At 40.5% G+C, this 24,307-nt stretch overlaps 1 protein-coding gene across 4 annotated transcripts; it reads left to right on the forward strand.

The window, feature by feature from the left end:
* MARVELD2 (MARVEL domain containing 2) lies at positions 1-23,978 on the forward strand. Of its 4 annotated transcripts, none has more exons than XM_049865031.1 (7): positions 1-24; positions 5,846-7,009; positions 9,469-9,504; positions 18,366-18,514; positions 18,799-18,970; positions 20,812-20,862; positions 21,406-23,978. In XM_049865031.1, exons 2-7 carry the CDS (start codon positions 5,861-5,863, stop codon positions 21,526-21,528), a joined length of 1,680 nt encoding a protein of 559 aa, XP_049720988.1. In that variant the 5' UTR covers positions 1-24; positions 5,846-5,860; the 3' UTR covers positions 21,529-23,978. The 4 variants fall into 4 exon arrangements, with proteins under 4 accessions (XP_049720988.1, XP_049720978.1, XP_049720974.1 ...); XM_049865021.1 differs by lacking the exon at positions 1-24 and adding an exon at positions 1,090-1,217; XM_049865017.1 differs by lacking the exon at positions 1-24 and adding an exon at positions 1,271-1,506.
* The last annotated feature ends 329 nt before the right edge of the window (positions 23,979-24,307 follow it).

Below are 24,307 nucleotides of genomic sequence, written 5' to 3' on the forward strand. Positions count from 1 at the left end.
AAGAACTCAGCTGTTAACCAAAAGGTCAGTAGTTTAAATCCACCAGCTGTTCCTTGGAAACCCTATGGGGCAGTTCTGCTCTGTCCTGTTGGGTCGCTATGAGTAGTCAGAATCCAGTCCACAGCAACTGGTTTGGTTTCTTCTGTTGGTTTAGCATGCACTAAAAGAGCCCTGATGGCAAACTGGATAAGTGCTGGGCTGCTAACCAAAAGGGCAGTGGTTTGAATCTGCTGTCCACTCTATGGGACAAAGATGTGGCAGTCTGCTTCTGCAGCCTGCCTTTGAGTGGATTCTGACTCATAGTAATCCTATAGACTAGAGTAGAACTGCCCCATAGGGTTTTCAAGGCTGTAAATCTTTATGGAAGCAGACGGCCACATCTTTCTCCTGAATAGCTGGTAGGTTCCGACAGCTGATCTTTGGGTTAGCAGCCAAGCACATTAACCACTGTGCCACCAGGGCACCACTCTGTGAAGGTTATAGACTTGGAAAACCCTATGGGGCAGTTCTACTCTCATATAGAGTCACAATGAGTCAGAATCAACTAGATGGCAGTGGGTTTTAGTTTAACATGCACTATATGCCATCTGTGAAGGAGTTCAGGTGGTGCAGTGGTTAAAGCGATGGACTGTGGGAGAAAGATGTGTGGCAGTCTGCTTCCCTAGGGATTTACATACAGCCTTGGAAACCCTATGGTGTCGCTATGAGTCTAAGTCGAGTCTACAGCAGTCGGTTTTTACCTGACATCTGTAGTTAGGCATACGTAGTGCACAAGTCTCCTTCATCCAGCGTCAAACTTCTCATAATACAGGAAAGAAAGAGGATGGCAACCTTGTGGGAACTCTGAAGGGCTGGCTCCTATGCTTACCTATCTGCAGCGTGATTTTTGAGCTGGTTTGTGACGTTGCTGTGAGTTACACGCTAACCAAACGAAAACAAACCCGTTGCCGTCGAGTATAGGGTAGAATTGCCCCAGTTTCCAAGGAGCACCAGATGGATTTGAACTGCCGACCTTTTGGTTAGCAGACATAGCACTTAGCCAGTACGCCACGCACGCACGCACGCACGCACGTAGGTGGGGCCCGAAGCGGGAGTCCGGGGCCTGACAAGGCCGGGCGGGGCAAAGCTGGGCTTGACCTGCCCCGGCCCCGCCTCAGGAGCCAGAGCCAGGTTTCAGTCCCCCGGGCGACGTGCGCGCGCTTCCTGCGGCCGCACAGGTGAGTGGTGCCGAGGGTGTGTGGCGCACGTGACCAGGGGGCGGGGAGGGGCCTGGGGCCCAGGTGTGCCGGTGAGGGGAAGGGGCGGGACGCGGCCCCTCACTGCCCCGCCGGTCCCCTCGGAGATTCCCGGACCGATCCGCGCTCGCCGCTAAGCCCCGCGATAACCAGCGGCCGAGGCAGCCCGGCCGCACGCCGGCGCGGTAAGAAGTGACGGGCTCCGGGGAGAGGGGATCCTGGAGGCCATTAGGGGCCCCTTGCCGAACCTGGTTTCATTCACCGAGCGCAGGTGAGCGCGGCGCGGCGCGGCCGCCAACCGCTGCCCTTCCGTGCGCTCCGGACGGGGCGGGGCCCGCGCGCTTGGTGGGATCCCGGCTCTCCAGAGCCTGGGCCCTCGTTAGCCTGACCCTCAGGGGTCTGGCCGGCTTAGTTCCGGCTGCTTTGGTGTGGAATCTCGAAAAACTAGTAGAGTGGATTTTCGATGAGAAACCCGAAAACGGAACACTCACCTGGGGTGTCAGAGCAGAGAACCGAAGGAGATTTGTGGGAATGTGCCCCGAGAGTCGGCAGAGACCCCTGCGAAGATGCTCGGTATCTAGTCGTCGCCGTTTTAAGTTGAAACCTGCGAAGAGGCTTTCGTCCTACCCCCCGGAAACCCAGAAATATCTGGAATCAGCCCTTTTCTTGGTCCCAGCAAAACTTTAAAATTAAAGCAGTGATTCCTTTTAAGGTGACCAGGCAAGATTCATGTGACCTTTTGCTTTGGGGAGCCATTTCTCCTGCCACCCTTAAGGCTTTCTAAGATATGTGTCCCAACAGAATGGAGTCAGGTTCCGGGAGCTTGAACAAAACAAAGACCCACTCTGCCTCAGCGTGTTGAACCTCAGTGAACATGAAAATAAAAATATGTCTTGAAAATGACATATTCTGCTATTCCACAATTCTTCAAATTATAATTTTTGTTTGTTTTTTATTTAAACATTGGTAAGGTGGTCTTTAAATGATAAGCGACTTTTCACAAGTGAAGATAAGTTGAATTCATTACAATAAATCCCTTTTACCAGTAAGTTAAGCCATGAGGTAGCCTGTAAAATACATATAGTATCATAGATATTGAGAAACCTTGAAAGGAGCCGTGGTCGTCCAGTGGTTAAGCCCTCTGCTAACTGAAAGGTCACTAGTTCAAACTCACCAGCCTTTCTGAGGGAGAAAGATGTGCCAGTCTGTTTCCCTAAAGATTTACAACCTTGGAAACCCTACGAGGTAGTTCTGCTCTGTCCTATAGGGTCACTGTGAGTTGGAATTGACTGGAGGGCAGTGGGTTTGGTTTTGGTTTTATGTAAAACTTGCTAAAGTTATTTGTTGTGCTTTCGCCTCTGTATTTCTTAGAAATATGTGTTTTAAAAACTATGGTGATACTATTCTCAGTCTTCACTTCTAGAATTTAAACTTTTTTGGACAGCAGACTCTAAAGAAAAAAATAATTGCTATCTCTACGGCACTCGGGTTTTTTTGGGAATCATTTATAGAGCTCCATTGTGGGCACCATGCTAGGGCTATCATAGTTAATCCAGTAGTATTTGAGCGCCCCATTGGAGGCCCCTGACATTCCATCTTGGACTTCTCTATCTACACCCACTCTCTTGGCATTACTTATCCTGTGTATAGACTAAAAAAAAATTTTTTTTTTTAGACTAGGAGTCCCTAAAACCAAACCCATTGTGTCGAGTAAATTCTGACTTATAGTGACCCTATAGGACAGAGTAGAGCTGCCCCATAGAGTTTCCAAGGAGCGCCTGGTGGGTTTGAAGTGCTGACCTTTTGGTTAACAGTCGTAGCACTTAACCACTACACCACCATGATTTTTAGGAGTCCCTGGGTAATGTAAAAGGTTAACGCGTTCTGCCAACCTAAAGGTTAGAGGTTCAAGTCCACCCAGAGGCACCTTGGAAAAAAAGGCCTGGTGATCTACTCCCAAAAAAAATCTGTTAAAAACCATATGGAGCACATTTCTCCTCTGCCACACATGAGGTTACCATGAGTCAGAGTCAACGGCAGTTGGTGTATAACTGCCCGCTTGACATCTCCACTTGAACTCCTAACAGGTACCTCGAACTGCCTCCAGCCTGCCTCTCCCCAGGACTAGGCTGGAGGGGTAGAGAAATGAAGTCTTTTGCAGATGAAATGATCTGATGTCTGGGATTTGTTTCAAAGTAATTTATTGGCAGAGGGAACAGGGTGGGGGTTATAGATCTAACAAAATTGGCCATGAGTTGATAATTATTGAAGCTGATTGATGGGTATGCAAGGAATGACTTTTACCAGTAAATTAAATTAAGCAATGAGGTGTCCTGTAAAATGCATACATATAATATCGTAGATACTGAGAAATGAATGTTATATTCTCTCCTCTTTTTATGTTGCAACCTTCAATAATAAACCGAGTAGTTACATTAACAAATGTTTCTTCCCTTTTGTGCATCTAGGTCCTTGATTTCATGAAGGAAATCAACAGGTTTAGTAAAAGTACTTTTTCTGTGGTTTTATTTTTTGAGGTGTATTGAAAGTCCTTTAAACACACTCTCTGTCCCTCCCTCTCAGACAACAAATAACTTTAGCTGTTTACCCTGTAAGGAACGATACACATGATCAAGTGCTGCTGTTCTGGGTTGCACCTTCAAGAAAACTTCACCTTTAGTGGTTTTTATCTCCCAAGAATTCGGTTTTTAAAATCTAGTATCAAGTGTTAATATTCTAGAGTTGAGGAAGCAACTCTTCTAAATTAACTTCTCTGATTTAGGGAGAGAAGGGTCTTTTCAGTCCATCTGTTTTAACAGACTGTTCTCCTTTGGCCATCCCAAAGCAGATTTGAGTTAATGAAAATGAAGAGTTCTTTATTTTTTTATTTTTAAGAAAGCTTATACAAATTAAGGAGTTTGAGGGGAGAGGAGTAAGTGTTAAAAAAAAATTGACTGTCAAACAATAAATTGCAGGTAAAAAATAGATTTTTTAATGGACCAGCATTTCAAAATTTCTTGGCAAGATTGTATTAATACTATGATTTAGAAGTGAAGTGTTTTTGATTCAGTATTTTTCTATAAAGATCTTTTAATTCCTTCAAAATACTGTCTTTTATCACCTTGGAAGACTTGTGTGGAATAGAATAATCTACAAGTCTTTCCAGTTTATACGAAACTAACAGAATGCAGTTTTCCCTTTAGAAAAGATGTTAGTGAATCACCAAGCAATTTTCACCATTAGAGTTCCTCTCTACTTTCAGCTTCCTTTACCCAGTATTCCATAATAGCTACATTTTCCCAAGACAGTAAAATCTCTGTGTTAAGGAACTAACATTATGTCTAATTCCCAGCATGAGGGAATTAACCTATTGAATTATTGGTTTCATTTTTGAAAGCTCTAGAACTTTTTTCTTTTCCAAAATCTGGAATTTTGCAGAGAAAGATACTGTATTTGGATGTTTTGTTAAAGACTAAACACAGTGACTACTACAAGTACATATCTCTTTCCTCCTGCTGACAACCAAGACTTAGGTAGCCTTTAGTGGGTGATAAGTTCAAGTACTAACAGCCAGCCCGAATATCTGTAGTTCATTAGCAGAATGTGTAAACTTCTTAAAACAGGCAATTACTGACATAAAGATGACAGTGGAATTTTAGTATATTATTTGCTTATTTCTACAAATCTGCATATACTGTAAAATAAGCTAACCAAGAAAGAATAACAGGTATAATTCATTGAAGAGGTACACTTCAAAATAATTATTTTTCCCTATGATGAATATCATTTTTCACGTATCGAACATAAAAAAAAAAACCAAACTCAGTGCCGTAGAGTCGATTCCGACTCATAGCGACCCTATAGGACAGAGCAGAACTGCCCCATAGAGTTTCCAAGGAGCGCCTGGTGGATTCAAACTGCCAACCCTTTGGTTCACAGCCATAGCACTTAACCACTACGCCATCAGGGTTTCCATCGGACATATACCAAGTATAAAATAGAAAAAGTGAATTCTTTTTTTTATTGTGGTTTAGGTGAAAGTTTACAGCTCAAGTTGATTTCTCATACAAAAATTTATGGATGTACTGTTTTGTGACATTAGTTGCAATCCCCACAATGTGATAACACACTCCCGTTTCCCACCCCAGGGAAATGAAGAGTATTTGCTGAGCCATCAAATTTTGGTACGTTCAGACACAAATATTTTGATTTAGACGTTTGAGGAAAGGACTCTACTTGGGAGTATGTTAGTGTCCTATACTCTTACAAGTTTGTTGTTTTTCTTTTTTGTATTTTGTTTTTATAGGTCTCACAGATATACTAAACGTATTAATATTTCAACTTGGTAAAATTTAGAACTAAAATTTAAATTTTTGGTTGCCCTTAAAATGGCATAGAGTGATGATTATATCCCTGGCTAACATAAATTGTTATATGTGTTTAAAAATGTACATAGTTATACTGTCATTTTTATAGACCATAATAACTAAAATGATCATGTTGGTCTCCTGAATGCAATGATTTGCCACTAAATGATTAAAAACAGCTTCTGGGCATCACTGAATGGATAAATAATGAAGCATAAGTGATAATGTTAATCTCTGCCACAGGTGTGAAAACCACAAATGTCGTCAGATGGCAGAAGATTCAAGAGTCGGGACAGGTCCTACGATGAGGTCCCAGTAGACTTGTCCTATCCAGGTGGCACCATAAGAACCCTCCAGAGTCTTCACAACAGTGAGCTGGCCGTGAGCGCTGATCCTTTGCCTCCACCCCCTCTCCCATTACAGCCACCATTCGGTCCAGACTTCTACTCAAGTGACACAGAGGAACCAGCCATAGCACCAGATCTCAAGCCTATAAGGCGGTTTGTCCCTGACTCCTGGAAAAACTTCTTCAAAGGGAAGAAAAAAGACCCAGAATGGGATAAGCCAGCGTCTGACATCAGATACATCTCCGATGGAGTGGAGTGTTCACCTCCAGCCTCTCCAACAAGACCAAACCACCATTCACCCCCCAACTCCTGCAAAGATCCTCACGGAGGGTCAGAAGGAACCTTCAATTCCCGGGAAGAGGCTGATGCAATGCTTCCCCACGATCCCTATGGATCTCTAGGCCGACACACACAAACAGCTCGAACGTACAGTGAGAAGGTGGAAGAGTATAACCTAAGGTATTCCTACATGAAGTCGTGGGCAGGCCTGCTGAGAATTCTGGGTGTTGTGGAGCTGCTTCTGGGTGCCGGTGTCTTCGCTTGTGTCACAGCTTACATTCACAAGGACAATGAGTGGTATAACTTGTTTGGATATTCACCATCCTTTGGTGTCGGAGGTGTTGGTAGCCTGGGCAGTATGTATGGGGGCTATTACTACAGTGGCCCTAAGACCCCTTTTGTACTCGTGGTTGCTGGTTTAGCTTGGATCGCCACCATTATTATTCTGGTTCTTGGCATGTCCATGTATTACCGCACCATTCTTTTGGACTCTAATTGGTGGCCCCTGACTGAATTTGGAATTAATGTTGCCTTGTTTATCTTGTATATGGCTGCAGCCATAGTCTACGTGAATGATACCAACCGAGGTGGACTCTGCTACTATCCATTATTTAACACGCCAATAAACGCAGCATTCTGTCGGGTAGAAGGAGGACAGATTGCAGCAATGATCTTCCTGTTTGTCACCATGATTGTGTATCTCGTTAGTGCTTTGGTCTGTCTGAAATTATGGAGGCATGAGGCAGCTCGGAGACATAGGGAATACGTGGAACAGCAGGAGGTAAGGGATTTCATAATCTTTTGTTTTTGCTTCTTTCTGTTATTTACTCTCTTGTTAAATATTCATATAGTTCTCAAAACAGAAAGCTTTTTATAGAAGTCTGCCTTTTTTTTTTTTTTAATGATCTGAAATTCAAAAATTTACTCCATTATCGCAGACACGCTTTGACTGGGATAATGTGCTGTGGCGTTTTACGTAACATTGCAGATCTGTAACATACAGATTATTGGCTGCGTTAGTGTGTCTGATACATAAGGTGAAAACACACTACTGAATTTCTGCAAAAAAGAATAACATACTCATTAAAATAACTCTCATTTTTCAAGTAAGTTTGAGGAGAATCTTGATTCTTCAGTATGCTGACTTAATTAAAAAAACAGAATTTTGCAGTTACAGGAGAAAAGTACTCATTTAAATCTAGTATGATGAGTCCCACTTTCTTCCAGTGAGTTAAATAAAACTAAACAAGAATACGGTGAACCACATTTGGTGTTTTAAGCATTGGCAGGTGGAGTTGTAACACACATGCTCTGTGAAAACGTGCCAGGAACTTGGTTGTTTTCATCCTTATTTTGAGGAGTTTCTGTGTTTCAAAATTAGAATGGGAGTCTTGCAGTTGTTTTTACTTTTAGAATTTAGCTAATTAGATGTGATAATTATTACTGTTATTATGAGGAAAAAGAGGAGAATAAATTATAATAATAATAACAACAATATCTGGAAGATAAGATTATGCAAGAGCCCTATTTAAAATTATTTTATTTGAACAATAGCAAAAATGTTGGGTTATGTTCTTCTAGCTTCAGTACACCCTGAAATAAGTTGATGTTTTCCTTTCTTCTTTTAAGAAGTTATATGTAGTTTTTTATGTAGTGGAATTTCCTATACCACTGAAAACTTCAGCATTTACCTTAAAACTTCTCATTTTAAGTCAAGTGTCTCTTGAATTTTTCCTCTCCTTTTTTTCCCAGGACTTCACAGGTACTATACATTGCTCATGGTGTGTATTACCAAAACCAAACCCAATGCTGTCAAGTGGATTCCGACTCTTAGCAACACTATAGGCCAGAGTAGAACTGCCCTGTAGGGTTTCCAAGGAACAGCTGATGGATTCCAACTGCTGACCTTTTGGTTAGCAGCCAAGCTCTTAACCACTGTGCCACCAGGGCTCCATGGTGTGTATTGGGCAAAATTACACATAAAAGTTATATAAACCTTGTCCTTACTTACTCAGTAGCACACACTAGCATATATATTTTGTTTTTTAATCTTTTGCATGAATCTGATGCACAACCATAAACTTCAATAGTTTTGTAACAAAAAAAAACTGAAAATGTTTCATTGTGATGCACACAGTATTGTCACAAAATATATTTATCTTACCAGAACTGTATGTGGATTCAATTTATTTCTAAAAATTTATCTTAAAGAAAAAAATTTATCTTAGCACTTATAATTCCTTTTTTTATTGTTAAAATATAGATAACACATTTACCAAGTAAACATTTTTTCATGTGACGCTAATTTACATCAGCCATGTTGTGCAACCATCAGCAGTATCCATTGCCAAATTTTCCATCCCCATAAACAGAAACTCAATTCAAGCATATTTCTTACATTGCATCTCTGTATACAAAGTAAAAACCGAAAACCAAACCCGTTGCTGTAGAGTCAGTTCCGACTCGTAGCGACCCTATAGGACAGAGAACTGCCCCATAGGGTTTTCAGGTTGGAGCTGTGGATTCAAACTGCTGACCTTCTGGTTAGCAGCCGTAACTGTTAACTACTGCGCCACCAGGGGTCCATACAAAGTAAAGAACTTTAAATTCTAATGAATACGAAGTCCAGATAGTGAAACTCATACCCTTCCTCATAATTTTATGCAAGTTTAATAACAAGAAAGTTCTTAATGTCAACTTTCAAAATTCCACGTGAATGTAACTATAAATATCAACATATTCTTTTTCAACAAAAACTCATTTCTCTAAGTTTTTTCATAATGATTGGCTAGAGTGAGTTACCTCTGATGTTGGAGGTTGTGCCCATTTATGTGTTGCTGTAGCGTCCTAAAGTTAGAAGATACGATGGTTTGTAGCATTCTTCTATTAATTCTATAGCTTAACCTCCCCAAACTCTTTAATTATGCAACATAATGGGAACCAAGAATAAATAAAACCTCTAGGTAATTCAGAGCAACTCACAGAATAGTCTGCACCATCCCCGTATTTCTGGCTCTGTCCCGTGGTCCCGCTTGGCAGGGAGGTAGTTATCCCTCCTCCTCTGGTTCTCCACTGGCCAATCACAATGTAGCAAGGAAGTAGGAGGAACACTGAGCTCTTATCTTGTCCTTCAAGTAGAGAATCAACCTCTATAGAATTGAGATTGGGCCATGAATGCAAATGAATGAAAATATTTGCAATGCAACTTTGAAAAATCATTTTAACTTTTTTTTTTTCCAGGTAAATGAGCCATCATTACCATTGAAAAGGAAAATGGTAAGAATAAAGTTCCCTTCATAATATACTTCATGTCTAGATTTGTTAACTGCTTTTCTCTCTTGTCGCTTTATGTAGCAGAATCCTTTCTCTATGAAAGTGCACCTGTTCCACTGAGTTCAGAGCTGGACTTTCAGCTTTTTTCTAATGCTAAAAGGACCAAATCAAACAAAATCATAGCTCCTTTTAATTTTGATAGATGCAAGCTTATGCAAGTAAATGTAGTTGGTCCTCTTAATTTGTTTAAAATTTGATATTTTAAAAATAAAAATTATTCTCCCAAACTTTCTTTAATTCTCTTTGAAGTTCTTTGCCATTCTCTTCTTTCTCACCTTTCTTTCAGATCCAAATTTTGTCCTGTCAGGAAATTCCTCTTCCATGATATTTAACCTCTTCATGCCTCTTCACCTGTAAAATTGGAATAATAATAATTTCTGTCTCACTAGTCTGCTGAGATGTTGTTATTGTAATTAGTTATCTATATTAATATATTATTAATAATCATAATTTTAACCTCAATGAAAATTGTTTCAACAGGCATTGTATTTCTTAGCAAGTAGTTGAAACTGCAACCCTTTGAGTTTGTGTTTTTGAAAGAGAAGTATTCGCTTAGGTCAGAATTCAAAAGGCTCTATACTACAAAGACTTCCTTTCAGTCCTATACCTCACCTTCCCAGTGTTATCAGTGTGTTGTGTTTCCTTCCAAATACCTGTTGTATAAATTCTCTCTCCTCCAGCTTGTACACATATGTTATGGCCCTTGATTTTTTCACTTAACAAGACATTTCTAAGATGTTTACATATCATAAAGAACCTTTGCATCTTTTTTACAACTCTGTAGTATTATTGCATTGTATGGATGTACCATCAATGAGTATTTAGGTTATTTCCAATCCTTCCCCATTAGAAACAATGCTACAGTGAATAACCTTATACATCCAAGTATATATTTGAACATACGTCATTCCTAAATGACAAATTCTGAGAAATTAAGTTCTGGACCAAAAGGAATGTGTTTTTATTGTTTGTTCTTTGATTGTCAGATTCCCCAACAGCACTGTATGAGGGCATCCAGCTTCCTCAGTGTGTGATGAAATTTTTCTTTCTAAATTTTATTTGTTGTTGAGAATATACACAGCAAAATATAAACCAATTCAACAGTTTCTACATATCCAATTCAGTGACAGTGATTACAATCTTCGAGTTGTGCAACCATTCTCACCCTCCTTTTCTGACTTGTTCTCCCCCATTAACATCAGCTCACTGCACCCTAAGGTTCCTATCTAATCTGTTGAGTTGATGTCCGTTTGATCCCATATAGACAGATAGTTCTTAAAAGAGCATAATGCTCAAAGGCGGACCTTTTTTACTAGTTAAGCTGAACTATTGTTCATTTGTTTAAGATGACTTCAGGGGATATTTTTGGTTTAAGGGTGATGACATTTTTTGACATTTGTCAGTCTAACAGGTGAAAAATGGTATCTTATTGTCTTAGTTGTCTTGTACTGCTGTAACAGAAAGACCACAAGTGGATGGCTTTAGCAAAGAGAAATTTATTCTCTCACAGTCTGGTAGGCTACAAGTCCAAATTCAGGGTGTCAGCTCCAGGGGAACGCTTTTTCTGTCAGCTCTGGAGGAAGGTCTTTGTCATCAATCTCCCCCTGGTTGAGGGGCTTCTCAGAGCAGGGACCCCAGGTCCAAAGGACACAGTATTTTCCTGGCTCTTGTTCCTTGGTGGTATGAGGTCCCCCTATCTCTGTGCTGCCTTCTCTCTTTTACATCTCAAAAGAGATGGCTTAAGACACAATCCAATCTTACAGACTGAGTCCTACCTCATTAACATGACTGCCACTAATCCCATCTCATCAACATCATAGAGATAGGATTTACAACACATAGAAAAATCACATCAAATGACAAAATGGTGAACAGTCACAGAATACTGGGAATCAACGCCTAGCCAAATTGAGGCATATATTTTTGGGGGACACAGTTCAATTCATGACTCTCAAGTAGTTTTAATTTGCATTTCTCTTTTCAGGAGTGAGGTTGAGCATCTTTCCATATGTTTGCATTTCCTTCCTCAGTAGCTGTGTATTCATGTTCTAATTTTTCTATTGGGTTCTTTGTTCATTTGAACGAGTTCTTTGTTCATTTGAACGAGTTCTTTGTTAAATGTGAACATTTTGAAAATATCTTTTATTTAAGTTTACTTTTTAATTTTGTATGTTACGAAACACCCATATTATTTGAAAATGTTTTATTTGTGCTGAAATAAGGAATTTATGAAGTGGCTGAAGAGTTTTTCCAAGGGATCATGATTAATACATCAGAGTCATTCATTCATTCATTCATTCAACAAACATGAACCAACTAGGCTATGGGCTGCTGATCCAAATACTATAAAGAGCATCATCTCCATTTTCCAGGGGCTTTCAAATCTAGTGGAAAAGAAAAACTCATAGACAGATTAGCCAAGTGCAATGTCTGTAGGCATGTGTATGTATGAATATGTGTGTGTTTATATGAGAGAAAGGGATCGTTAAAGACTATAAAATTAAACTAAATAACTTGCTTAGAGATTTGTATTTCTCTGACATCTCCTGGGAAAAGGAATTTGTGAATAACAGTGTCTCAAATTCTGCATGTTTATTGGCCAAAATATCCCTTTGGGATCTGTCATTAACCACATTTTTTAAAGATCACTTACATTAAATGAGTTTTGATTTGTCAGCGGAATCATCTGAACTACAGTTGAGATGACATGACTCAGTGACTTAGCAGAGATTTTTTTGGATATCCATAAATCTATAGAAATGAAGAGATACTTGACCAGGCGTGGGGCAGGTGAGGCTGGTGTCAGCTGGTCTACAGAATATGGAAGAGCTCGTTTCTGAAGGCAGGGTGGGACTCGTGCTACAAATTCTCTACACTTTAAACATTGTCCATAGAATTAGAAGGTTCTACTTTGTATGCATCTTCATTTTTTTTTTTTTAAGTCATGCTTTGATTTCACTTCCTGATTCCCATATCCTTGCATTTTGATTTGTTTTATGGTCATTAAATATTCAACATTTATTGCTTTTAGGATGCACATTTCAGTTATACTTGTTCTAACTCAATGACAGTGGTACTAACAAGCAGAGTAAGTTAAATGAAGACACTTTTTAAGCTGTCTAAAATATATATATCAATACATCTAAAACCGATAGTGTTGTAGTTAGGTGCTGTCAAGTCAATTTTTGACTATGGTGACCCCATCTGACAGAGTAGAACTGCCTCATAGGGTTTTCAGGGCGGCTTTTGGGAACTTTTACGGAAGCAGACTGCCACATCTTTCTCCCATGGAGCAGCAGGTGGGTTCAAACCACTGCCCTTTCGGTTAGCAGCCGGGCAGTTAACCACCGCGCTAACAGGGCTAACAGATAGTGGCGATTGCCGTTTAGGAGGGCAGCTGACTAACTAGGGGGACGGGAGAAGAGGGAGACTTTTCATTATGCACCCTTTTGAATGATATGTTGTTGTTGTTAGGTGCTATAATAGAACAAAGGAGAAGAGAATCTTATGGTTTAATTGCAAAATCTTACAGAAAAGGTTGCAACCTCCAGCTTTTCACTGGGTGTGATTTTCACCCTGACTCCGTCTTAGCCATCATAGGTTGGGAGACCAGCACAGGACAGGCAGTGCAGTGCAGTGAAGAGAAAATGGACTTTAGCATCAGACACATCTGGATTTGGGTGCTAGAGCAGCTGCTTACTAGCTCTGTGATCTTGGGAAAATTACCTACCTTCTCTGAACTTCCATTACCTGCTCATTGTTTGGGACTATCCATTGGGCTGTCGCTTCTTATTTTGTATTTTAAAGAATATAATTTTTAAAAAGCAAATAAGACCATTTTTAAAAGAAATAATATACAGACATAAAGTAAAATCAAGTAGAGATTGTAGCAAATTCTAATAAATCCCTAAGGGCTGAGCAGCTTTCTTTTCCAAGGTAGAAAAGGCAACATCTAACCTTGGCATCAAAGGCAGTGGTATAGGCCTGAGACCAGAGGCCCGTGCATGATTCCATTATACACCTGAAAGGAGGGAGAGTCTGAAATTGGACACCTGCACACAGAAACAGCTCCTCTCCTTGTTTCTAACTTGACAGGGTATTAATTCAACTCATTTTTTATTTGAAAAGTTTAATAATTACATTGATAACATAAGTTATCCTGTAGCTTAATTTTAGTTGCTTTTTCTTGCCTCTTCATAGAGCATTTCTGATGTTTGCTAACAACACAAGTTTTTGCTAGAACCAAAGAAAAGATCACATTAAATTTGGGCCTTTGGGTGCTTTCTCTGCTGTCCCTTTGGTGTGGTTGTGATCAGAAGCCCTGTTTGAGGTTTCAGTGGTCTGTCCCAGGTCTAGAGTCGAACACATCCTTCCCATGAAAGCCGAAAGAGGTTTTAATTCTTTGTCTCCTATCTGGCCACAGAGTTTTTCCCAACAGGGTTTTCCAAACTGATGATCAGTGAGGATCACCCAAAATGTGAAGAAAATGTTGAGCATAAATTAAAAAAAAAAAAATTATAGATGAAATAATCCGTATGGGAATATTCTGACTTCTTGTTGTTACTTGCTGTCAAGTCAGCTCAACTCATGGTGACCCCAGGTACAACATAATGAAACATTGCCTGCCTGTGCCATGCTCGCGATTGTTCATATGCTCAAGTCCACTGTTGAAGCCACGGTGTATTCTGAGTGCCTTCCAATCTAGGGGCTTATCTTTTACTACTATATCAGACAATATTCTGTTATCATCCATTGAATTTTCATTGGCTCATTTTCAGAAGTAGATTGCCAGGCCTTTCTTCCTAGTGTGTCTTAGTCTGGAAGCTCCACTGAAACCTGTCTACCACGGGGACCCTGCTGGTGTTTGAAATACTGGTGGCAGAGCTTCCCACATCATAGCAACAGCCAAGCCACCACACGATGACAAACTGACAGGCGAGTGGTGGTCTGATTTCTTAAAACCCCCTTTTTATATTAAAAGGTAAATCTTTTTTTTTCTTTTTTTATTGTGCTTTAAGTGAAAGTTTACAATTCAGGTTAGTTTCTCATACAAAAACTTATACACACATTGTTATGTGACCCTAGTTGTTCTCCCTACAATGCAAACAGCACACTTCCTCTCTCCACCCTGTATTTCCCATGTTCATTCAACCAGCTACTGTCCCGCTCTACCTTCTCATCTCGCCTCTGGACAAAGGCTACCCACATAGTCTCATGTGTCTACTTGAGCTAAGAAGGTCTCAGTCAGACCATTAAGTCTGGTCTTTTTACTAGACTCTGAGTTCTGCATCCCACTTTTCTCCTGCTCCATCAGGAATTCTCTGTTGCGTTCCCTGTCAGGGTAGTCATTGGTGGTAGCTGGGCACCGTGTAGTTCTTCCAGTCTCAGGCTTATGGAGTCTCTGGTTTATGTGGCCCTTTCTGTCTCCTGGGCTCATATTTTCCTTGTGTCTTTGGTATTCTTCATTCTCCTTTGCTCCAGGTGGGTTGAGACCAATTGATGCATCTTAGATAGCCGTTTGCTAGCTTTGAAGACCCCAGATGCTGCTCACCGAAGTAGAATGCGGAACATTTTCTTAATAAACTTTGTCATGCCAGTTGACCTAGATGTCCGCTGAAACCATGGTTCCCAGACCCCTGCTCCTACTTCTCTGTCCCTCAAAGTGTTTGGTTGTATTCAGGAAACTTCTTAGCTTTTGGTTTAGTCCAGTTGTGCTGACTTCCCCTGTATTGTGTGTTGTCCTTCCCTTCACCTAAAATAATTCTTGTCTAGTGAATACGCCTCTCCCACCCTCCCTACCCTCGTAACCATCAAAGAATGTTTTCTTCTGTGTTTAAACCTAAAAGGTAAATCTTAAAATGAGAGATGGGCAAGTAAGGAAAATGAATAGTTTCTGCTTGAATAGAAAAAAAAAAATCTGCCTAGAAAAAAAAAATTAATTATGGACCCTCCTGGTCAACATGACTACCTGGGCAAAAAATTCCTTACTTTGACTTGGAAATCTGAGATAGATGCTTAGGGCTGCTTCTAACACCCAAGGATCAACATACTAGCTGCAGCTTTCACAGCCAGCCCACATGAGAACTGGATGGTTAAATATTTAGAAGCTAAAGAGAGATGCCAGGAAATAGAAACCCATTTAGTCAAACCAAAAAGTTTCCCCCTAATGTTTAACACAAGGAGCCCTGGTGGTCCAATGGTTAAGCGCTTGGCTGCCAACAGAAAGGTCTGCAGTTTGAACCCACCAGCTGGCAGTCTGCTTCTGTAAAGATCACAGCCTAGGAAACGCTGCGGGGCAGTTCTGTAAGTGACATAAGGTCACTAGGAGTCAGAATTAGAATCGACTCTACAGCGCACAACTGCATGTTAAAATATATAAGAATTCATTAGGATGAAGAAATGGCATTCTGACTAGCTGATAACTAGCTGTCTGAAAAGATTATGTTAGGAAGCATGTTTTGTTACCTCTCCTATGTTCTGCTCCCACTGGCATTTTTGCTGTTTAGGGGCCCAGTGGCTAGACATGCTTTCTGCATCTAGGTGATTCGGTTTCCCTCCATCTAGGGCCTCAGATAGGTGTGGAACGTCTCCTGTTCATAACCTTCCCCTAGGGCTGGCTCACAGACTCCATGTCTTATCAGCGGGGTGTGCTGTTTGTTAAGAGCTGGTGGTTTTTCAGAATGAGCTAATGTTAAACCAAACCTCAAAGTGAGTCTCAGGGATAGGGAAGTCAGGAAACAAAGGATTTCAAAAGCTGCCTGGCAAGATAAAATCCTGTTTTGTATTTTGTTTTCAGTGAAGTAGAGGGTCCTCTCCCCAAGCCATTCTCAATTTAGTTCAGCAAATTTTATTTAACCAGCATTTTTTGGAGAGTCAAGGATTCAGTAGAGAGAGGTTACTGCTCCCAAGAGGAATCAGTGTTCACAGCAAGGCAGGACTTTACTCTCCTCTAGCAGTATGCCATTGCCCGCCGTGTCGATCACAGACTCATTTCTGGTGTGCTACAAAAACTTCATGGAACTTTAGGATGTGAACAGTTTAAATAAACAGGTTTCCACATGTTACTTAAAGTTATCAGTGAGTCAAATAGATCTGGAATTTAATCGTGGCTTTTCTACTTCATTGCTGTGTTACCTTGAAGAATTTGCTTAACCTCTCTGAACCTCACTTCTTCATGTATAAAATGGAAACCCCTCTCTTAGCATCCACTAGCCTCCTCAGCTTGGTTGGTATTCCAGGCACTGCCCATCGGACAGTCTTCCCAGGACCAAGGCTGCGTATCTGTCTTTGCCTGACCATTCTAGAGTGGATCCACCTGGGTCTTCCCATCCTATTTTCCATCTATCAGCTATTTTAGCTCTTAAAGACTGTCCCTGATAATTCTCCTTTAGACCATTTCATCTTGTGTTCTTTTTCCTTCCCTCTTTTGGATACAACCGTTTTTATTATTGTTATGATTAAAAAGGCTTGTAGAAGCTCTTTGTTTTTGGGAGCCAGGATGACATAAACCACTGCGCCCGGCATCCAGGATTCTAACAGCCCTTTTCAGGGAATCACAAGTTAAGAACACTCTGGCAAGTTTTAAAGACAGCCACTGCCTTTCTTCTGTGTTCTCAGTACCGGCCTCCTTAGATTTAAACATACTGAGGATCGGGAAGGGTTTCTTTCTGATAGTGAATTTGCCTGCTTTCCTTGTCAGCTAATGAAAACAGCGTAACTCATTTCCCTTCTGACCTACTCAGTAGCTACTTGTAATTCAGTCATATCAGATTCATAGTATTAGTTTTTTCTCTTTTCATTTAAGTAGTCTTGTACCATTTTTGGAGCCCTGGTGGTGCAGTGGCTGATAGGCAAAAGGTCGGCATTTGGGTCTACCAGCCACTCCTTGGAAACCTCGTGGAGCAGTTCTACTGTGTCTTAATAGGGTCACTATGAGTCAGAATCGACTCGACGGCAATAGGTTTTTGGCTTTTGATACCATTCTTATCCCTGAATTTCTTATGTTGAACTACGTTTTTATTCTTTAACAGTTGTGATTGTTCTCAGTTGTGATTATTGGCCAACTCATGGTGACCCATGCACAACAGGATCACACTGTCGTGATCCACAGGGTTTTCATGAACTGATTTGCAGAAGTAGATCACCAGGCCTTTCTTCCTAGTCTGCCTTAGTCTAAAAGCTCCCGTGAAACCTTTTCAGCATCATAGCAACATGCAAGCCTCCACTGACAGACAGGTGGTGACTGCTTGGAGCACACTGGCCTGGAACCAAACCAGGTCTCCCTTATGGAATGTGAGAATTCTGTGTAAGAACCACCAGTGCCCCCCTCGAAAGTCCAGTCAAGTTGCCGTCGAGTCAACTCTGACTCATGATGACTCCACGTGTGTCAGAGTAGAAGTGAACACCATAGGGTTTTCATTGGCTGATTTTGGGGAAGTAGGTCACCAGTCCTTTCTTCCGAGGCACCTCTAGGTAGACTCGAACCTTGAACCTTTCAGTTAGCAGCTGAGGGCATTAACCATTTGCACACAGGGACTTTTTGGGCTGTAAATCCTAAATAAGTAAAATACTTAAGACCTCCCACATTTACCATTTCATCATCCACCTTTGACATCTACACGATTCCCATATTTCAAACATGAATCTCTTTAGCTATTAAAAAAAGGCGCAGAACTTTGTGACTCGAAAACATGTAATTCTGGAATAAAATGTTAATTGCTGTTTCCGCTTTTCTTCTAAGAATAAATCCAAGGCTTTTTTCTGCCTTTGCTTATAAATCAGTCTTTTTTTTCTCCTTAACTTAGTGTGAAATGGCTACCAGCTGCGACAGACAAAAAGACCCAGAAGTTAATTTCAAAGAATTGAGAGCAACACATGTGAAGCCTGAACTACTGAGTGGTCACATCCCCTCAGGCCATATCCCTAAGCCCATCGTGATGCCTGACTATGTGGCGTGAGTACCTAGTTCTTCAAAGTGTAGAGGTTGAGAACTTTCCATTTGGGGCCTTTCATTTTTCATTTTGTCTCTAAGCACTCTCTGCTTTAAATAGTTCATATTCGAACTGTTGTTTGTTATCTGATAGTATGCTGAATTTAAGGTAAGCACGGTCAGTGAGAATAAGCCAAGCTGTTTTTATTTTCTCCTTTATTTATTTTTGCTAAACTGCTTTTCCATTCAGCTTGTTTTAGTGAGAAAATGGTAACTTTTCACTTAAAAATTTTTTTTCTTTTTCTCAGAAAATACCCTGTGATTCAGACAGATGATGAACGAGAACGCTATAAAGCTGTGTTCCAAGACCAGTTTTCAGAGTACAAAGAGCTCTCTGCAGAAGTCCAGGCCGTCCTGAGGAAGCTCGACGAGCTGGATGCGGTAATGAGCAGGTTGCCACATCGTTCGGAAAATCGACAGGTCAGTGCCTGCAGCTGGGTGGAGGAGCACACGTGCCTAGGAGAAGGCCCAACTCTGGCTTTTTTAAATGTAGACCATCCACAACCTCTCTATCTGCTGTGTCTAGGAAAGCCACTTGACATCTTCAAATTAACTAGTCAGGATTCAAGTTAACTAGTCAGGATTACAAGTTAAAGTATATAATGTCTTTTGCTTTCAATTATTAAGCAGTATTTTAATTTTCTTATTTAAATAAACATAAATTTGCCTGAGATATGTGCTGAGTTATTCAGACTCCCAGCAGGAGACAGGTGGACACTGAAGCTAGATGATTGGAGGAGGCATCTCACAAAGGGGTGGGTGGGTATAGGGGAGCCACTAGGGGGCAGTGCCACCTCTGGGGGAAAGTAACAAGGAAGCAGTTACCACCCCAGCCCAAAGGGCAGAGAGCACCGTGGCTAAGGGTAGAAGTGGATCCAAAGCTGCAAACAGGAATCACTGGGCACACACAAGACCAGTGACCACAAGTATGGCAGAAAGGAAGGCCAAAGTAGAGATGCAGACATGGGTGACTTAAGTTTTTTCTGTAATTTTTTTTTTTTTTTCTGAAAAGGATGTATTAATCTGATGTATTACTTACATAGTTAAATTCTTAAAACCCAAGATGCATTTTTTATAAATGTCAAATGGATTTATATGTGTGTGTATATATACACATACATACACACATACATACACGCACATATATGTTGTTTTTATGTGCTATCGAGTTAGTTCCAACTCATAGTAACCCTACGAACAACAGAACGAAACATTTCCTGGTCCTGTACCATCCTCCCAGTCATTGCTATATTTGAGTCCTTTGTTGCAACCACTGTTTGAATCCATCCCCTTGACAGTCTTTCCCCTTTTTCACTGACCCTCTACTTTACCAAGCATGATGTCCTTCTCCAGGGACTAGTCCCTCCTGATAACATGTCCAAAGTACATGAGATGATAAAGTCTCGCCATCCTCACTTCTAAGTGGCTGTACTTCTTCCAAGATGGATTTATTCATTCTTCCAGCAGCCCATGGTATATTGAATATTCTTTGCCAGCATCATAATTCAAAGGCATCAATTCTTCTTTGGTCTTACTTATTCATCGTCCAGCTTTCGCATGCGTATGAGGCTACTGAAAATACCATGGCTTGGGTCAGGTTCACCTTAGTCCTCAAGTGGCATCTTTGCTTCTTTACACTTTGAAGAGGTGTTTTGCAGCAGATTTGCCCAATGCAATGCATCATTTGATTTCTTGATTGCTGCTTCTGTGGGCAGTGATTGTGGATCCAAGTAAAATGAAATCCTTGACTTTATAACCTTTTCTTCATTTATCGTGATGTTGCTCATTGGTCCAGTTGTGAGGATTTTTATTTTCTTTATGTTTTACTGGTGAAACCCGGTTGAAATTGTACACTACAGACTAGTAAGTAAACACAGTTAAGCCCATGTGTATTTTGGTTATTAGGTGACCCATCCCTGGTTATTATTTCCATTCTGCTGGTGTGGAAACTGAGGCTTAGGGAGGATAAATAGCTTGTCCAGGTTCACACAGCTGGCAAGCAGTCATGCTGGGACTTGGGTGTGCTTTCATGCCAGCAGGGACCTTTTTCTCTTGTTCACCCCTGGATCCCAGTGTCTGGCAGATAGTAAGCCCTCAAATATTTGTCCACTGAACTGAAGTTTTGTGTATGAATATTTTCATTATGCCACTGTGTAAAATGATTTTCTGTTCTAATTCCCAGTGTGCTTTCAGACATTTTCGAGACATGATTTTAGTAAATGCAAGTGTTTTAATTCAATTATATGATATATTATTTTTAGGAACATGAGAGAATTTCAAGAATCCATGAAGAGTTTAAGAAAAAAAAGAATGTAAGTAAAACAATTTTCTTCTTCAAAGTGTATTCTGATTCAGGGGCACTGGTGATGAGTGATAGAATCTTTTAGCTATAGTAGTATTTCTTTTTTTCCTGTATTTCTTAAGATGCTACTTGTTATAGGAAATGAGTGAATGAATGCTGGATGCGTTTCCTTCTCGTCTCTGTCTTGATCACTTTCTGATATGTCCTGATTCAGCAACCTGGGTAAATGAGCACTGATGTATAACTCCTCAGACACACTTCCTTCGAAAACGTTATCCTTCATCTTTCTAACTCCATCCTTAACTTGATCTCACAAATCAGAATAGGCTGGGGAAAACTCTTCATTAATCTTTTCTATACTTATTTACTTTCTTACGTGTTTCAAACTATTAAAGGTGCCTCGAATGCAGAGAGTTTAACTGTTATCAGGCAGATTTTTAAATCTGCTGCAAATAAACCTGCTAGGAAGGGTCATTTTCTGGGTGATAATGTCTGTTTCTGTATTCTTCCCTGAGAAAATCAGCGGCTGAAATAATGACTTTTTCTTTTACAGGATCCTACATTTCTGGAAAAAAAAGAACGCTGTGATTACCTAAAGAATAAACTTTCTCACATAAAGCAAAGAATTCACGAATATGATAAAGTAATGAATTGGGATGTGCAAGGCTATTCTTAAACCTCATTTGAAACCACCTTTTTTATGGCAAATTTAATATTTATTTACTGCCTTTTTGTATGCTAGTCTCTGTGATACAGAAGCAATTACTTGCTGAGTAGGCTTCCAGTTGTTTTAACATGCCTGCGATGTAAAACAGTATGGTTTCACTCAGACATTTCAAAACAAATTCAAATTTACGGAGGCCTTTACTAACAATAGAAAAATGCCTATGTTCATTTCCATACAATTTCATATTTATCTATCTCGTTAGAATGTGTCATCATTTATAATGATTTGGAGAGCATATCCTTGTGATGTGATGAGTAAATACACTGTCAATTCTGGTGCTGCTTTTTGCTTTTTAACTCAGGCAGGTTCCTAGGATTTTTCTAGGACAAATTTCTCTTCCTAGCCAAAAGTGTGATTTTTTTTTCCCTTGAAAGGTGATTGAATCCAAGATCACTATTTACAAACTGTGATGTTGAGCAAGTTGCTCAGTCTCTGTGCCTGTGTCCATGTCTCTAACATGGGACTGATAATAGTACCCACCTCGTAGGGTGGTTAGGAGGTGAAATGAGTTCATACTTGCAAAGCACTTAGAACAGAGTCTGGCACATTCTAAGCATTTTATTGTTGTGTGCCAACGAGTCGATTCTGACTTATGGCAGCCCTACAGGGCAGAGTAGGACTGCCCCATAGGGTTTCCTAGGCTGTAATCTTCACAGGAGCAGATTGCCTGGGATTTTTCTTCCTGCATAGCTGCTGGTGGCTTCAAACTATTGATCTTTCAGTTAGCAGCCGAGCTGGTGCAGAGCCATTGTGCCACCAGGTCTCCTTGGTGTTTGTGAAATCTGTAGAAGTTTTTCTGAGATGGATCAACTTAATGAGTCTGAAGAAAAGGTCCTTAATGAGCAAACTCAGTCAGCTAACCACAAAAAGCCCCTGTGTCTCATGACTTCCTTTTCTATGCTGTTAGCTCTTACCACATGTAGCCTTAGGCAGATGCTTCCCTGTGGTTCTGCGCCTTTGGGGTCCAGTACAGCCTCCCTGTCTTCAGTCAGTATCACCATGCACACAGCCCCACAGCCCAGCTTAACCTGTGCACATCTGTAGAAGGATGTGTGAATACCGTTGTTCTTTTCTATCTCTTTCGGACATCTGCCCTAAAGCCCCTGATGGTACATTTACATGGGATCTCACTTTGATTTATTGAGATCCTTCATCTTCCCAAGAATTGTCTTGGTTTTGGGGCTTTTTTCATGAGAAACTTCATACTTTTATTAATATGAACAACAGATTACCTAACAAAATGTTAAGAACCAGTATAACATAGAAGCCCTGGTGGTACAGTGGTCAAGAGCTCAGCTGCTAACCAAAAAAGGCTGGTAGTTCAAATCCACAAGTCACTCCTTGGAAACACTGGGGGGCAATTCTACTCTGTCCTAGAGGGTGGCTGTGAGTTGGAATCAACTCGACGGCAGTGGGTTTGGGTTTGGTTTTTATTCAGTAGCATATATTTGTAGATAATTTCCCAAGTATAGAATTTCAGTTTCTGCCTGATATAGCTGCCATTCAAACAGTGGAGCACTTTGACCCAAGCCATGGTATTTTCAGTCACCTCACATGCATGTGAAAGTTAGTCAGTGAATAAGGAACACCAAAGGAGAATTGATGCATTTGAATTATGATGTTGGCAAAGAATATTGAGTATACTATGGACTGCCAGAGGAACAAACAAATCTGTCTTGGAGGAAGTACAGCCAGAATGCTCATTAGAGGTGAGGACAGCGAGACTTTGTCTCAGGTACTTTGGACATGTTATCAGGAGGGCCCAGCCCCTGGAGGAAGACATCATGCTTGGTAGAGGGTCAGCGAAAAAGTGGAAGACCCTTAACAAGACGGACTGATACAGTGACTGCAGTGATGGGCTCAAGCATAACAACGATTGTGAGGATGGCACAGGACCGGGCAGCATTTCCTTCTGTTGTACACTGGGTCGCTGTAAGTCAGAACCGACTCAACAGTACCTAACAGCAACAATGTTCAAAGACTTTTCTAAAGTGATAAACCCTAAGACAACACAGCGTGTGGAAAAGCAGAGGCTTAGAAAGTGTTGGCTACTGAGTGAATTTCCCAGTTTTTCTTCGTCAGTGAAATCTTACCTAGTGTTGATTGTTAATATTTTAGTTCCACATTCTCAGAATGTGCTTAGGGCCAGAAGAGTTTCAGTAAGAGGGAAGACCTATGAAAGTTTCACTTTTCTAGTTTATGTATTGGGGGCCCCGTGCTAACATTTCACGTAGGAAAAGTGCCACTGCTTTAAAAAAAAAAAAAAAGTTGAAATACTACCAGTTTTGTAGATTTTAAAGAGTTAGATTAATAGTGAAATGAAGTTTTAAGGAATTTTAACTTTGCAAAACTTTATTGTACAACAATTATAAACATTAATCTGAAAACCAATGTTGAATGCTGATTTTTTAAAAATTTTTATATCAATACCTAAGTGTATTAAAATTTCAGTTACCTGTTTTTTTGTGTATGCCCTTTATTGTTTGTTTTTCTAGCATTCCTGTGTTCACGGGGCATGCTGCTGCTTGAAAATATTTTTTGCTTATCAGAAGATAAACTGGAAAGTCATTGAAAACTTGTAGGTCACAATGTTCAAGTGACTCACTATCTCCCCCTCCCATTATTTGCAAGAATTCAAAGTCAAGGCCACCTTTGGCAAGTTGTGAGATTCCCTGCACATGATCTTTCTACTACCTAACTTTAACATGTTTTCTGTTTTGAAGTGTAA

Source organism: Elephas maximus, chromosome 2 (genome assembly GCF_024166365.1).
Source record: "Elephas maximus indicus isolate mEleMax1 chromosome 2, mEleMax1 primary haplotype, whole genome shotgun sequence".
Taxonomy (NCBI): Eukaryota; Metazoa; Chordata; class Mammalia; order Proboscidea; family Elephantidae; genus Elephas; species Elephas maximus.